Source organism: Mizuhopecten yessoensis, unplaced genomic scaffold (genome assembly GCF_002113885.1).
Source record: "Mizuhopecten yessoensis strain PY_sf001 unplaced genomic scaffold, ASM211388v2 scaffold3343, whole genome shotgun sequence".
NCBI lineage: Eukaryota > Metazoa > Mollusca > Bivalvia > Pectinida > Pectinidae > Mizuhopecten > Mizuhopecten yessoensis.
Window position 1 is genome coordinate 85677 of NW_018404997.1, and position 15653 is coordinate 101329.

The 15653-nt window shown below is 37.1% G+C and overlaps 1 protein-coding gene across 1 annotated transcript; it reads right to left on the reverse strand.

The window, feature by feature from the left end:
* Positions 1–287: 287 nt before the first annotated feature.
* On the reverse strand, positions 288–11913 carry LOC110447396 (gastric intrinsic factor-like). The gene is made up of 9 exons (XM_021493059.1): positions 11782–11913; positions 11280–11484; positions 9772–10046; positions 9275–9411; positions 5062–5131; positions 3746–3859; positions 3133–3298; positions 2219–2340; positions 288–451 (listed from the first exon to the last, which is right to left on the reverse strand). Exons 1-9 carry the CDS (start codon positions 11840–11842, stop codon positions 384–386), a joined length of 1218 nt encoding a protein of 405 aa, XP_021348734.1. The 5' UTR covers positions 11843–11913; the 3' UTR covers positions 288–383.
* Between the last annotated feature and the right edge of the window lie 3740 nt (positions 11914–15653).

Below are 15653 nucleotides of genomic sequence, written 5' to 3' on the forward strand. Positions count from 1 at the left end.
CTATTGTTTCTGTTAATTTATCGTCTTTAAGCGTGGATAAAAGCATGCAATACTAAAGATAAAAAAATTGGAGAATAAAATACATTTTTTTTTCAAAGAACGTTTTAAAGTCTAATCATGAACTCTCTTTCTTGTTTCTCTGTCTGCATCAAATACAACAGGAGGGAGAGACATGTACAAATATAAATAAATATTAATTTCAGTATCGCTTGCTTAGATAAATTGTGTCTGGTTCCTTTAAGGAAATATAGATATTTAAATGCCCTAAAATATAACAAAGACATAGATGAGAGAAGAGCAGCTATTTTTAATCAGAAAACTACCACGCTGTTAAACAACCGCAGTGATTTGATGTTTTGCTGTTGACTGTTGAACCTTGTGATTTAGTGCCCCCAAGTTTTTAAACGAAAAATGAAATGATCTCCCTCCTTTGGAATAGTCCCGCTCACACCTGTAATAAAAAGTAGAGTTATTAACAAGTTTAGTGCGTGATGCAAATATGATCTGATATTTACCCTTTGTGTAATATACTTTGTACCTGTTTAATCTGGCTTTTCTAAAGCGTTACGGTTCAACAATGCTAACATACGTTCAGGTATACTATTTCGCGTAACACTGCACAACGGTAATACCAACGTTATCGACGTACATATAGATGTCAAATAGTGTCTTCAGTAATACCAAATATATTTCACGAGTGTGACTAATATTTTGATATCTTTCACGAGTGCGCAACACTATAGAATGAATAATTTTCAATATTCCCCTGGTAAAAGTGTAATAAATCATATGTTTACACACATATCAGTAATTAATATTATTTATTTGATAGTTTGTGTTGCAAGTTGTTCCTGTATCCATGTATGTTATATATTGCGTTAATCACCTGCCTAATTCACCTTCCACGTTTGTCAATGTCACGGCTATTTTGTCTGTATTATCAATTAAATTGCAACAGATTTTACTAAATTCACGCAAAATTCTTTTGACAATAACACAAATTTAGAGATACACGGATCAAAGATGTCTTTTATTACAGGTGTAACACAATTAACCATTGCTGTAGTTTCAATCGTATTTAACAACGTTACCAGATTTGAAATTTAACACTACACGTCTGAATTGTATAGGCTAATTGCGACAACTACATGTCCTTCTAGAAACGATCGCTGAACGTTTTACTAGATGTGATGATTAACTGAACGCTTGTTAGAATAAATATATAAAAGCAAAACGTATATGTATAAGCTTAAGCTGAAAACACGTATGAGGTATTAGAAGAACATATGTATAAAATGCATTTTTTTACAAGAGATGTGTACACTGTTGTCTTCCTCGATGTTTTCATGCACGTATTAAATCATATGAAGGCAAAGTGTTGTATTTGTTATTATTGATTATAATCACGCATGACGAAAGTGTGACATGCGTAGTAAGCAAATCCTTTGACTGTAAAAGAGTTCGTATTTTGACCTTATGCCCTTCAATATGACGTCACTATAGAGTGTCAACACCTGCATGATGTCCTATGTTATTTGACAAAAGTAAGGCTTGCTGAAAGGAAACGTTTCCATTCTAGTTTATTAAAACGACGAAACACGATGTTGAATAAGCTATTGTAGAAAGAAATCTCACTACTTTAGATCAAATTCGAAATAACTTTATGTTGTTGCTTTTTTTCAACAAGACACAATATTTAATCCACTAATGAGAGTTAGATAAATATGAATCTCCAAAAATGAAACATTTACTGCATTAAAAAGACGAGAGTCACATAAACTTGAATCGTTATATAATAAGAATGAAAATACGTTAAAACATATTCTTCGTAATCTTACTTTAAGAAAAGTGTGTTCATTGAGCAATAATTACAAGAGAAATATACAATAAACTCTTATTGCAAGAGATATATACATTAGACAATTTCAACAGTGTATATATAATATTTTTTGTCTACAAATCTTACTACAAAAGATATATATCCTGTAGTCCTATTAATATTGTGCAAACACTTACTGAAAATTGTATACACTTTACGCTAACTTGACCAGTTACGCGTAACATTTTATACAAAACAAATTTGATATACGTTGAAATAAACTACTACAGATGTATAGATTTACTGAAAGATACATATACACATATACAATGAACAAATACCAATAGAAATGTTGATACCGATTACGTACTAGAAGAGTTGTGAATTGTGAGAACTTACTAGAAGAAATGGGTATGTTTCCAGTTTGAAGGATCTGCCAGTATGTAGATTTGGTGGTATCAGATCTGACGCCATTTATGGACTCCACTGAGTAACCAAACGATGAATGAGTCGCCTGGAATCTGACAAAAAATATAAAGTTGGGTAAATTTGCTGACGTCAACGCGTGATTAGTTTCACTTTCAAAACATCTGGTACAACGTAACTGACCATTAGCTATAGACGGCGTATGTAAGGATGAAACATTTCATTAGAAAAAAATATAAAAGGCTATGCTATAACTATCTTCAAATGCAATTTGCCATGGTAAAACAAAAGAAATCGATTTCGAGAATTGATACCAGGAAACCATTACAAATGAATGTTTCGTCGAAATGTTTTAACCTCGTGTTTGTTTCCAACAATCAGTCTACTACAAAATTAAAGTGCAAACAAACGTATTCGTACTCGCATCTGTTTCAAACAATTGTATACGTGGATAATGCATCAGATATCAAGTTCGGTCGTGTCTATCACAACCAATCATATGTTTAAACTAGTGACATGTTTTCCTGTTTATACATGCATCTGTGTTGTCAAAAACGTTAAATTCTATTAAAACCAATCACATTACAAATGTTTCCTTATCTTGGATCTACCTGTTGCAAACACAATTTAAATATACATATATATATTAACGAATCGCATGTGTTGTTATCATAACCAATCCGTTTTATAAAAAAAAAATCGTATTAAGAATGCGCAGTCACAACTAGTCCAGATATTATTAGCTTAACTAATCACGTGTTTGCCTGTTATATATACATTTTGCACAAGTAATCCCAGTCTTTTCGGGTGATCCATTCACGTGGGTATACATTTATCATTTCTAATTGAAGCATAAGAAGAAACAGTTAACCGTATTACGTATTCACCTGAATGAAGATGTACGTTGCTGAAGAACCAACATTGCATCATACAGCGTAGTTCCATTAGCTATGGTAATAGTCCACGAGTCTGGAGTGTACAGGGCCCGTCCATCATCCACTGTGATCTTCAATGTCACCTCACTTGATGATGTGACATTCGACATGCCATTAGCTGTGAAATTTCAGATTGAGTACCTAATCCCTTAAGAATATTATAGAAGAAGAACTCTATTGCTGTTTTCCTCTAGAACAAGGTTACATGTTATTCCCTGAATGAGTAGTATACGTCTAAGTCTGTACACTATACTTTGACGTCACAATTGAATGACGTCAATTGAAATATTTATCCTCATGTTAGACGTTTACTTTGCCACTAGGTTCAAGAGAAAAAGTATGCTTTTATAGGCACAGAAACGTTTTTGTTAAATCTCCGATTTATTTAAAATATGTATACCATTTCGTTCGATAACATCATTGATTTAGTTTCGCTCTAGGAAACATAGTCATTTCGCCTAGTCATGTAATTTACTCCATTGGACTAGTCTATACTTAGTGGAATACCATCTAAAGAATTATTATACATATATAGCCCTTAAATCTTAAGACAACCGTTACTGACTTTCTTGTTGACAGACGGTCCTCCCTATGTCCAAAGGTGATGTTCCCGCGAGAGCTGGAAGGATGTGGAGGGCTCCGGCAGGGGTCATCAGTGATGATGTTTTGTTAAGTAAAGCTACAAATTAAACGTGTGGCTTTATCACCTATAATTATTGTATTTCAAAATCTAAAAGCAATTATTCATATCGATTAATTGATTAATTGATTGATTGATTGATTGATTGATTGATTGACTGATTTATGTAATTTTAAACTATGCTGGACCCTTATATACATTTCCCATTTTATTACAACTGTAGGTGTATTTTAACAGTTGTACATAAAATTGATCAAAAGGTCACTCGATTCCGTTTGTAACAATTGAAATTCGAAATTTCGAGAAACCTCCTCGAAAATTCGATGTACTCACTCGGAGTTGCGATAAACATCGTAACATTTCCTCGTAATTAAGACTACTTTATTCAAATTTTCGAGATTCTAAAGAGGTTAAAGGAGTATCTATTTGAAAGATCATTTGTTGATGAACGTAACACATACATGTACACAGGTGAAATTTGAAGTCTTTAAAACACACCTTTGGTAATAGATACAGCATGCCAAGAGTGCTTAACAACGCATTATACAGTTACGTTCTTCCAGGGCTCATTGGTGTTGCCAGTGGCCAAAAGGTTTAAAATCTGTCTAAACTACTGTTGAAACAGAATGGGAGGTACATGTAAATAACATCCTTTACTTATAAATCAGATGGAGAAAATGAAATCCAATATGGTAGAAGATATCCCTCGACTTCGTATAAAAGAAAATAATGTGGCCCCATGATTCATCCCCGAGACATTTTTTTCGATGATAACCTCCAATTTTATGAAACGAACAGATTTTCGATTTATTATAGTTGTACTTCGAACATATGACAGTTGAGCTAACATACGATACTTTGAGTTAGTAAATCAATATAAACACTCAGTATCTCAAACTGTTGAGTTAGTAAATATATCTTGCCAGTAAGTAATAGGAGTCAGCGATATATAAAATGCATCATTTGGCTGTATTGCTTCGTGATATTCTTTGAGTCTTTTTCTTTAATTTTGATCATCGGTCTATAACAGGTAAGACCATTCCGAATGGTCAGATGCAACAACCAGTCGGCCACTAAGGTTCCCTGCTTTTTAAAGGATATATTCTCAAAATAATCACATCCCCTGAAATTGCGATTAGTTCAGAATTGAAGAAACGATGAGTAAACGGGCATCATCAAGGTTGCATTAGTATGCAGTTTCATTAGGATATCATTTACAGCGACATGTATATTATACCTACATTGTCTTAGATCAGCGGTAATCCTACTGATAAGGTCGTCAACACCCATTGTGCCTGCAGCCCTCAAAGCCTAGGAGTAAAGTTAAATTCATTTTGCTATTTCAAGAACATTGATAGCCATAAACCTACTATGTAAAAAAAGAGCCATATACCAGCAACGTAGCACAAAATGCCTCTTCTACTACAGGTTGGTGACTTGTTCGGTGGTTACCTACCTATCCGGGCATGCACTGTTTATCTGTAAGAGACGAGTAAGCTAAGAGTAATTAGTAAACTCCCGTAAGAGACAGGCACGTATAGGGACAGACAGGTCGAGTACTCCTGTAAGAGACGAGTTGTTATAGGGACAGACAGTTGGAGTACCCCTGTAAGAGACAAATTACAAGGGACAGACAGTTGGAGTACTCCTGTAACAGACAAGTTGTTATATGGACAGACAGTTGGAGTACTCCTGTAACAGACGAGTTGTTATAGGGACAGACAGTTGGAGTACTCCTGTAAGAGACAAATTACGAGGGACAGATATTTGGAGTACTCCTGTAACAGACGAGTTTGTAATAGGGACAGACAGTTGGAGTACTCCTGTAAGAGACAACCAGTTGGAGTACTCCTGTAACAGACAACGTACAAGGAAGAGACAGTTAGAGTTCTCATGTAAGAGACAAATTACGAGGGACAGACAGTTAGAGTTCTCCTGTAAGAGACAAATTACGAGGGACAGACAGTTGGAGTACTCCTGTAACAGACAAATTACGAGGGACAGACAGTTGGAGTACTCCTGTAACAGAGGAGTTGTTATAGGGACAAACAGTTGGAGTACTCCTGTAACAGACGAGTTTGTAATAGGGACAGACAGTTGGAGTTCTCCTGTAATAGACAAATTACGAAGGACAGACAGTTGGAGTACTCCTGTAACAGAGGAGTTGTTATAGGGACAGATATTTGGAGTACTCCTGTAACAGACGAGTTTGTAATAGGGACAGACAGTTGGAGTTCTCCTGTAGCAGACAACGTACAAGGAAGAGACAGTTAGAGTTCTCCTGTAAGAGACAAATTACGAGGGACAGACAGTTGGAGTACTCTTGTAACAGAGGAGTTGTTATAGGGACAGACAGTTGGAGTACTCCTGTAACAGACGAGTTTGTAATAGGGACAGAGAGTTGAGTACTTCTGTAAGAGACAACCAGTTGGAGTACTCCTGTAACAGACAACGTACAAGGAAGAGACAGTTAGAGTTCTCCTGTAAGAGACAAATTACGAGGGACAGACAGTTGTAGTACTCCTGTAACAGAGGAGTTGTTATAGGGACAGACAGTTGGAGTACTCCTGTAACAGACGAGTTGTTATAGGGACAGACAGTTGGAGCACTCCTGTAAATAGGGACAGACAGTTGGAGTACTCCTGTAACAGACGAGTTTGTAATAGGGACAGACAGTTGGAGTTCTCCTGTAACAGACGAGTTGTTATAGGGACAGACAGTTGGAGCACTACTGTAACAGGCGAGTTGTTATAGGGACAGACAGTTGGAGTACTCCTATAACAGACGAGTTGTTATAGGGACAGACAGTTGGAGCACTCCGGTAACAGGTAAGTTGTCATAGGGACAGAAGTACTCCTGTAAGAGACAAATTACGAGGGACAGACAGTTGTAGTACTCCTGTAACAGAGGAGTTGTTATAGGGACAAACAGTTGGAGTACTCCTGTAACAGAGGAGTTGTTATAGGGACAGACAGTTGGAGTACTCCTATAACAGACGAGTTGTTATAGGGACAGACAGTTTGAGCACTCCTGTAACAGGCGAGTTGTTATAGGGGCCGACAGTTGGAGATCTCCTGTAATAGACAAATTACAAGGGACAGACAGTTGGGGAAATCTGTAACAGACGAATTGGTATAGAGACAGACAGTTAGAGTTCACCTGTAAGAGTCAAATTACGAGGGACAGACAGTTGGAGTACTCTTGTAACAGAGGAGTTGTTATAGGGACAGACATTTGGAGTACTCCTGTAACAGACGAGTTTGTAATAGGGACAGACAGTTGGAGTTCTCCTGTAAGAGACAAATAACAAGGGACAGACAGTTGGAGTATTCATGTAACAGACGAATTGGTATAGAGACACACAGTTTGAGTAACCCTGTAACAGACGAGTTGTTATTCCTGTAACAGAGGAGTTGTTATAGGGACAGATATTTGGAGTACTCCTGTAACAGACGAGTTTGTAATAGGGACAGACAGTTGGAGTATTCCTGTAAGAGACAACCAGTTGGAGTACTCCTGTAACAGACAACGTACAAGGAAGAGACAGTTAGAGTTCTCATGTAAGAGACAAATTACGAGGGACAGACAGTTGTAGTACTCCTGCAACAGAGGAGTTGTTATAGGGACAGACAGTTGGAGTACTCCTATAACAGACGAGTTGTTATAGGGACAGACAGTTGGAGCACTCATGTAACAGGCGAGTTGTTATAGGGACAGACAGTTGTAGTTCTCCTGTAATAGACAAATTACAAGGGACAGACAGTTGGGGAAATCTGTAACAGACGAATTGGTATAGAGACAGACAGTTAGAGTTCACCTGTAAGAGTCAAATTACGAGGGACAGACAGTTGGAGTACTCCTGTAACAGAGGATTTTTTATAGGGACAGACAGTTGGAGCACTCCTGTAACAGGCGAGTTGTTATAGGGAGAGACAGTTGGAGTATTCATGTAACAGACGAATTGGTATAGAGTCACACAGTTTGAGTAAACCTGTAACAGACGAGTTGTTATAGGGACAGACAGTTGGAGCACTACTGTAACAGGCGAGTTGTTATAGGGACAGACAGTTGTAGTTCTCCTGTAATAGACAAATTACAAGGGACAGACAGGTGGAGTTCTCCTGTAAGAGACAAATTACAAGGGACAGACGGTTAGAGTTCTCCTGTAAGAGACAAATTACAAGGGACAGACGGTTAGAGTTCTTCTGTAAGAGACAAATTACAAGGGACAGACAGTTTGAGTAACCCTGAAACAGACGAGTTGTTAATCCTGTAACAGAGGAGTTGTTATAGGGACAGACATTTGGAGTACTCCTGTAACAGACGAGTTTGTAATAGGGACAGAGAGTTGAGTACTTCTGTAAGAGACAACCAGTTGGAGTTCTCCTGTAACAGACAACGTACAAGGAAGAGACAGTTAGAGTTCTCCTGTAAGAGACAAATTACAAGGGACAGAAAGTTGGAGTAACCCTGTAACAGACGAGTTGTTATAGAGACAGACAGTTGGAGTACTCCTGTAACAGGCGAGTTGTTATAGGGACAGACAGTTGTAGTTCTCCTGTAATAGACAAATTACAAGGGACAGACAGGTGGAGTTCTCCTGTAAGAGACAAATTACAAGGGACAGACAGTTGGAGTAACCCTGTAACAGACGAGTTGTTATAGAGACAGACAGTTGGAGTACCGCTGTGATAGACAAATAACAAGGGACAAACAGTTGGAGTTCTCCTGTAAGAGACAAATTACAAGGGACAGACAGTTGGAGTACTTCTGTAACAGACGAGATGTTATAGAGACAGACAGTTGGAGTACTCCTGTAACAGGCGAGTTGTTATAGGGACAGACAGTTGGAGTACCGCTGTGATAGACAAATAACAAGGGACAAACAGTTGGAGTACTCCTGTTAAAGACGAGTTGTTAAAGTGACAGACAGTTGGAGTGTCCTGTAAGAGACAAATTACAAGGGACCTATAAGAGACGAATTGTTATAGGGACAGGCAGTTGGAGTATTCATGAAAGACACCAATTACTATAGACAAAGACAATTGGAGTTCTCCTGTAGTAAATAATAACAAAGGACAGACAGTTGGAGTATTCATGTTAGAGACCAATTACTATAGTCAAAGACAATTGGAGTTCTCCTGTGGTAAATAATAACAAGGAACAGGCAGTTGGAGTATTCATGTTAGAGACCAATTACTATAGGCAAAGACAGTTGGAGTTCTCCTGTAGTAAATAATAACAGGGGACAGACAGTTGGAGTATTCCTTTAAGAGACGAGCTGTTATAGGGACAGACAGTTAGAATAATCATGTAAGAGACGAATTACAAGGGGCAGACAGTTGGATTATTCCTGTTATAGACAAATTACAAGGGACAGACAGGTAGAGTACTCCTGTAAGAGACGAGTTACACAGGACACACGATTGCAGTACTCCTGTTAGAGATACATACCTGTATTGCCAGACTACTGGAGTATTCTCCAAGTGTTACCCCTGACCTGAGCAGTCTCACTATAAAATTCTCAGCCGACTGTCGACCTATCGTGTCTTTGATACAGGTCAATGCCATCAGAGTCATGGCGGCTTCGTCTGTTAAAAAAGCAATGTACGAAGTCTTATCTGAACCACTGCACGATGGTAGATATACCTTTATTTTTTTAAATTACATTAAAATTTGTAAATTGAAGTACAAAAAAAGTATCTTTCAAAAGATGGATTTTTTATAATTACTACATGTCCTTGAGTTATACATGGGTTTATCCTCGTTTCGGGGATTATATATATTTTACTTATCCGTAATTCTCATTTTGAGTTCAATTATCTTTCTCGTTAAATAACATGTGTGTAAGTCCACTATTCTGGATTATTACTATATCAATTATACCCGTCTTCAAAAAGAATAGTCCTATATGTCATTGACTGGTTTTGAAGGCCTTTTGAAACACATACCAACGCCAAATGTGAAGTTTGTTGATGGGTTGCCGAGAAGCTTCTTAAACGTCTCCTCTATGTGTTCATTGGCATTACAGAGTGCCAACACTCCCCACGAGAGGGCAAACCTCTGCCGCATAAAGTATTCCCTGTTCTGGGTCATATGTCCACTGAGAATATAGACGAGATTGTGTCCGTAGAAATCCTTTGGATCGTAACAGGTCATCTGGATCGCACTGACGTATTGTGCTAGCTTTCCGTTTGACCATTCTGCATCTTCCAGCATACTGTTGCTAAGAAAATAATTAAAACTTGTTCTAAGTTGAAAGGTCGCCACCATGATTCCATATGGATATATACTATTTCTTTTGTAATAAGAATGTCGACAGTTTTGATTTACATTTGTATCTAACTCATTGTTGTGCATTGTTGTTTTGTTGTCACCACCCTAGTTATAGGTATGAGGACAGGACATTATTGAGTATTGACCTAGATTCACATGGCGGGTGTCGCGATAAAGCAGGATACGCTTACCCTTCCGTAACACCTGGTCATATTATCCTTGTTTGTTTTTCTATATTATCTCTGTTTGACGTTACTTTGCTCATATAAAGCCTTAGTTTTTTTCGATTTCAGTCCTAATTATGATTTTGTTAACACTTGCCATTGACTTCATCATGAATCTTGGAGACTATACTTGTCCCTGGGACATTATACTTGACTACGGGATAGTATAGGCCTACCTGGCTTTGGTATACTGATTTTCACTCCAGAGTACTACATTTAATTCTTAGACACTATACTTTGCTCCTGAATACTATATTTGGCCCCATGATACTAAATGTATACTTGACAACGGGTTACCATACTTGACTATAAGATACACAACTTGACTCCTGGATACTGTGTTTAATCCTAGGATACTCTACTGGACACCTGGATAGTATATTTGACTCTGAGATAATATACTGATAAGAGATAAGTTCCCTCCTACACTACACCTTTCCATACAACACTGTAAGTGACCAGTTACCTCGGGATATAGATATAACTATGATATAAAATACATATATTGCCCGTTTTGTAGGGAAACACGATTCTTTGTTTCCCCTGGACTAATTATGTATAAACTTGGGTGAAGTCCGAGAACAAAATTATTAATTGAAGAGTAATAAATCGTGTTTGTCTACAACATGGACAATACATATTGTATTATGCCGAGGTAAAACATTAATAGGAAAGTTGACGCACCATTGTCGTTTATTTTAGTCTTCCGGAACCCGAAAATATGATCGGGGAAATTCGAGCACGTGAGTGCAACATACAATATGATGTTTATAACCCCGCCATGTGACAATATCCTCCCATCAGATGCGTTGTTATAAAGATGAGATATAAACATGTTATCTATCCCTATCCTCAAATTTATTTGTAAAGCTGTTGTTGTATTTGTATGCATTTGAAGAGAATGAGTTTGTGAAATGATCATAACCCCAGCCATTTGAGAACTGAATAATTGGTCGTACCGTGATAATGCTGCTAGGAGTTCAATGTGCATGGCCTGAACACTGACCACGGAGTCTGCATCGTCCTTTCGGTACCACGTGTCATTCGCCAGCATCAGCCCTAAAATGGCCTCCGCGTTGGCATACGAACCCCAACTCCAGTTTTTACGGGAGTTGAGCAACTCTTTAGCTCCGACTTGTATCGCGGCAGTATTCGGATCAGCTCCTAAGGATGAAAATGCCATGATCGGGCAACAAATAAGACAGTTGAAATCATTTTTCGTGATTGTCCAAACTCCAAAAAGTATGAGTTTGTAACTTTTGATTACATATATACATGTATATTGATCAGTTGATGAAATCACTATCCCGCATTTACTACTTTGAGTATGAAAACACTTCTTCTCCGACATTACACTTTCGTTTTGAAGCAAAAATGCCTTACCAATAACGTAAAAATGATAATTAGGTAAACATAAATGTTCGTAATTCATAAATAGTATGTTCAGTGCAATAAACTTACCACAGCAGCAGTTTGTATAAACGACGATTAAAAATACAACACTGCATTGGAAAAGCAACATGATTAAATGGAAAGTGTGTCCAATATGGCGTTATCGTAATGTACGCAGTGCTCTTTGGTAAAACATGTATGTCGCTGAACTGAATAAAAGATAGTACTTTATCTCAAAAGTCTAATCCGAATGTAATTGAACTTACCTGTAATTTATTGTCGTCCGACCTCGTAGTTATGGTTTTTTTCAAATTCGGTACAACAATGTATTAAAACTACAGGTGCGGAGATTCAACAGCTACAGCTGGGTATATTTCTACCACTCATACATATGAAGTTTTGACACACAAAAAAGTCCAAATTTATGCTCTCGACTAAAACGAAATGATCTTAGCCGGAATAAAGCTTCTTTAAAAAGATATATTGTGACTCTGGTACTGGAGGTAATATTTGTTGTGTGATACGACGACAACATTTCAATATTTTGCATCCATGCATTTGAATTACACATTGCAGTCTGAATGCTTGGCTGTTGATTGATTCACAACACAGTTTCTACAAAATACAAATTTGATCTTAGATACGAAACGACCTATGGTCGAATCATTTTTGTATATATATACATCTTAAAATGGCGATGGGCTGAACACGTCTTATAGTTTCATAGTCTCGTTCAACCAGACGCATACAACAAGAGTCTACTTGAACGGGACAGGTGTGTATGCGTCAAAATGGCATTTCTCACGATATCCTATGCGTTAAATATATCAATGATCGATGCAATCGGTAATTTAACTTCACGAAAAAACGATGTCGTATATCTGTGCGAAATTTGATCGGAAGCATAACGAAAGGTAAGGTGTACTACACGCGTGTACGAGTGACCTCCCGTTGAACGATCAAGATGTGTGTGGTTCTCGCACAGTATATTAAACATATGAATGTGTAAAAAGTGTTATTGACTTCTTTAATGCTAATTCGTCTGTTCAGATGGTTTAAGCTGTTTCAGACTTATAACCACATATATGAAAAAACTTTGCCGTTTATCTTCTTTTAAGATGTTTCTTGTCATCCTTTATGAACAATAAAATATATTAGCAGAATGCTATAAAGGTATGGCCATCCTTTGTCATATTGGTATTTGTACGATTGATTTATTAATTGCATATTTGTTGCTATATATATAGTATATTACATAATATTTATATAAATTTACACATGATACATATATGCATAAATCAGCTGTAAATTAGTATATGTGTACATATAGATATATAATTTGTACATACGATAGGTTCCTATATAAGTTCTGTTAGTAAAGCCATTATTATTATTTCTCATTCGGATTGTAATTTACAAGATTAGAAAATCCAATACTACTAAATCAGGATTTTGGGGAGGTTTTCTGAAACAATCCGATGAAAGGAGTATCATGTGAAATGCTTGTGATATTTCAAATTCGTCAATCTGTCGGAAAGCGTCAGTCGTCTGTAGTTCGTCCTTCAACAATTCTTGTTTTTCTTATAGCTCAGTGCTAGTCGCGTTTTTTACGTTCTCATTAAGTTGTGCATGTTCTATTGTTTTACTAATTGGAAGAGGGGAAAAGACTGCCAGTCGGCTGTCTTCATCTCTTGATAACGTGATAAGATAATCACAATTTAGGGGATTAAGGGTATAACGTTGCCATTCCTGCATGATTGACTTCACTATCCTACAGCATCTATACCGTCATGGAACGTTCCTCCCATCGTTTTCTATACAGATTAATAAGTGTAGAGTTATTGGTAGGACAATAAACACTACCTAGAACACGGACACCCATAAACAGAAAATGTCGAACATGAGGTTTAAAATGTTAATATGAATATTGAATACTGTTGGATGCACAGTACATTCAAATCCATATTTAGTCATGACCTTTACCACAATGACTAATGATTTGTCTATATGCTTTCCCTAAGCTGCCTACAAATTGAACCAATTAGTGTGTGTTCATTTTATAGTTAGTCTTCAGTTATGACTCTATCAGTATCCAAGGAAACTAAAGTGTTATCTTTTACCTGCTTTGGTGGATATGGTCTCATGCGTTTCCGCTTTATGTTTGGAATCAAATTGGAAATGGTGGTTTAGCCTTTAACTGCTGTCACACAGCAGAAGTTGTCAGAATTAATCTTTTGAAAACAGGTTGATGTTCTCGCAGGACGATCCGGTATTGATAAGTTGTCGAATGTATTTTTATTTCTTCGTGGTGATAGAATTAACTCTTTTCGAGAAACGCTTTTAAAATTTATCCGCTTTGTGATTCATCAGACACTCATCACTATGTCGTTAATACTGTCAACAACTGCAGGTGTAGAAATAGTCGTTATTGTGATAACTCATAATTTGCAAGTCAGGAGGCGTACTTCCAGATGTATTACGTAACTTCCGCGACACAGATTTCATTAATGACCTACAGTTCAGTATACTGAAAAAGGGGCTGATGAACATATTGAAGAGTTTATCTCTGGCGATCACCATCGACAGTGAGACACCTCGTAATACGATGATCAATACTATGAAACCAACTGTCCCTTGGTGCAATGTATGAAGGAAAGTATCTTTATTAAATTCCGATACAATCAAACTATCCATTCAAAAATATCCAATAATTACCTCCTGAATATAATCCATACCAGCAAACAACAAATCTAGTGTTGTGGAAACTTCTATAAATCCTGGTTTGCTACTCAAAAACTCACAATAAAATGTATAAGAACTGTTTCCTCTTCCCACAAATCTACTGAAGCAATATCTGGCAGTTCTTATTCCTTTTGTTGCATCAATTGCAAACAGGTCATCGACTGGAGTATTTCATTATGCTTCAGTAAAGCTGATGAAATTTCACTTTTGATGAAGTATCGTACGGACAAGGAGGTATTAAAGAAAAACCTCTACCGTACATATCCTAAAGCAGACTGTGCCAAAGTGTGCCTCTACGTAGAGCGATTCGTCTCCTTGAGGATAGTCTGGATGTCGATGTTAAATATGTCGCTTATTAGCTGAACTGCTTTACCTGGCCTCCGTACGTATTGGATATTATTGACAATGACATAGGTTTCAGACGTTCATTTTACATTGTGGGGTATAACAGATTAATCTTAATGCTGAATTCAGATCTTTGATCGGGATTATCTGAAACTTTTAATTTGTTGGACAGATGACACAAAGGTATACATGCCAAAATTATATTGTGACAGTACAATTAATTCATAATCGTTTCTAAAAAAAATAGGTGTATACAATTATGTAGCCTCACAGCGAACCGAAAACACCATACACACAAAGTAAGCACTTCGCACGCACACGCCTCGTACATCGTCATTCGCCGAAATCTGCGTTTGGCACGACTGGTTGATAACTATTTAGGAAAAGCATAAGAAAGGATCGTGTTTAATGTTCATCAATGATAAGACAGGTACGCGGCTATTGACAGTTATTAAAACACACATGGGCCTAATGTCAATCGCGTTTTCCAGCTTATGAGAAGAAATTCGGTTGATGTCCATGATGTGAGTCTACATGTATACTGTGTGACTTGACATTTTTCATTTCTCGGTGAGTTAGATGCCATCCCATGTGTACTGTTACCCGACCTTGGTCTTACGTATAGCAGGTCAAAGTGTTGTTTCAGTTTTATGTCTCTCGTGCTGATAGAACGTTTACCTATTTTCGTTAAACTATCAAGTTAATAAAAAAAAAATCTGAAATGTTCATATAAACACCCTGCCAGTTATTATCTAGTCCACATTTGAAATCGCATTATGCACCGTACTATATCAATATATACTTCCTGAGTCTGGCTAGGTCGCGGATTGTCAAACACATTCCAGTTGTCAGGA